This window comes from Octopus bimaculoides, chromosome 6 (assembly GCF_001194135.2).
Source record: "Octopus bimaculoides isolate UCB-OBI-ISO-001 chromosome 6, ASM119413v2, whole genome shotgun sequence".
NCBI classification, from domain to species: Eukaryota; Metazoa; Mollusca; class Cephalopoda; order Octopoda; family Octopodidae; genus Octopus; species Octopus bimaculoides.
The window spans coordinates 26,858,331-26,860,327 of NC_068986.1; the positions used below are offsets into that span (position 1 = coordinate 26,858,331).

Consider the following 1,997-nt stretch of genomic DNA (forward strand, 5'->3'; position numbering starts at 1 on the left):
TAAAGAAAACATAGTTCATTACTGTTGTTTCTAGCAAAATAAGAAACTAAGCACCTAGGTAAATGATTAAGTATTAAAAGATAAATAGATAAGTAAGTAAATAAATGGGTCTTTACCATTCAATTGGTGTTCTAGCTTGGAACATCCAAACTTTGTGTACTTTTAAACATTACTGTTATTTTAAAGTTTGGTAAAGGAGATCCGCTGCTACATTCTTTTACTTGTTTCATTCATTTGACTGTGGCCATGCTGGAGCACTGCCTTTAATTGAACAAATTGACCCCAGGACTTATTCTTTGTAAGTCTAGTACTTATTCTATTGGTCTCTTTTGCTGAACTGATAAGTTATGGGGACGTAAGCACACCAGCATCGGTTATCAAGCATTTGTGGTGGGGACAAACACAGATACACAAATGTACACACACACATGACAGGCTTCTTTCAGTTTCTGTCTACCAAATCTACTCACAAGGCTTTGGTTGGCCCAAGGCTATAGCAGAAGACACTTACCCAAGGTGCCACTCAGTGGGACTGAACTTGGAACCATATGGTTGGGAAGCATGCTTCTTACCACACAGCCATGCCTGTGAGCTTCTTCTAAAATACTTCTCTTTGTTAGAGAGATATTCTATTTACATGATGTTTTCACTGTTTTCAGGTGATGAAGCCGATGATAAATATGACAACAGCCATTCATCTCCTGGTGGAAACAATGGCCTATCATTTGATAATAGTCATCTAACAATTGGAAATGTACATAAGGCAGGGAATGATAAACCAATTTCCAATGTTGTCTGGAATCTTCAGCAGGCTGGGCAAAATAATGGAGATTCTGCAACTGTCACTTCACTAGATAAAAAGGTAAGCTTATCTTTTCCAGTTTTCTGTATTGGAAATAATTTTTAGTTATCAGATCATTGGAGTAAGCTGGAGTTATATTCATACTCTTGAGCATAACACAGTATCATTGATAGTAAGTTTTGAAGTTATAACTATGTTTGTTATTGTTTTTAAATATGTATATGTATGTATATGTGTGTGTGTGGTATGAATGAGCAAAAACAAGAAAAAGCAAAACAAGAGGGACAAGTTTTAACATAGATGTTATTAGTGTAAAGCTTGAAAAGAAAGGGAAAAGGTCTTTAACATTTCGGACCCTAGTCCTTCATCAGAGACGAGAAAACAAAGATGGAACAGTGGTAAATAATGTTCATCCGTTGTCAGCAATGGCCAAGGACAACACACGGGAGAAGATGGGTCACAGTGTGTCTGGTTGTGGCTGATCAGTCTGATGCATGCTTGAAAGGCTCTGCTGCAGGTTGGGTACTGGTGGTCTGCTGGGAATGAATGCAAGGAGTTGGCTCTGAACTTGTGCAGTTCACATTTTCTTTGTGCTCCTGCAGTCCTGTTCTATTCGTAGGAGGTGGTACCTCTGTTGGTGCAGCTTTGCCAGGCAGGGTGGCCCAGTGCTAGCATTTCTCATTGGGATTGATCTCAATACAATTCAGTGAGGCTTTGAGTGTATCCTTGAAGGGGCTTTCCCTGTCCATTGCCAGTGCACTTGCCTTCTGCCAGTTTGCTGTAGAACGGTCTTTTTTTGTTCTCATGCCTAATGTCATCCCTCTCACCACCACAGATTAGATTTTTGTCAACTTACTGATTGTTCTTCACTGTCATTATAACTGAAGACCCATAGCACGGACTGTTTTTATATAGTCATTTTATATCTTTCTCACCTAGAAGAAGTTAAATTTGCGAAACTTAAAAAGACGTCGACGTCGCCATCACAGTGGTAGCAGTAATGGATCTGTTGTTTCAGATGAAGAGTCTGATCTCAGCGAAGGTAATTTTCATTATGTGGTTTCCTTTTTTTTTTATAATCCCCCCTCTCCACCTCCCTCGTGCTCTCCCTCCCTCGCGCTCTCCCTCCCTCGCGCTCTCCCTCCCTCGCGCTCTCCCTCCCTCGCGCTCTCCCTCCCTCGCGCTCTCCCTCCCT

General features: G+C 40.9%; 1 protein-coding gene across 1 annotated transcript in view; it reads left to right on the top strand.

Annotated features, from left to right (window-relative positions):
* Positions 1-1,997, top strand: part of LOC106881821 (nonsense-mediated mRNA decay factor SMG5) — a 109,646-nt gene that overhangs the window by 51,447 nt on the left and 56,202 nt on the right. The window contains exons 12-13 of the mRNA XM_052968428.1: positions 660-862; positions 1,742-1,844. Of these exons, the coding sequence (XP_052824388.1) occupies positions 660-862; positions 1,742-1,844 (306 nt within the window). The remainder of the gene's footprint in view (positions 1-659; positions 863-1,741; positions 1,845-1,997) is intronic.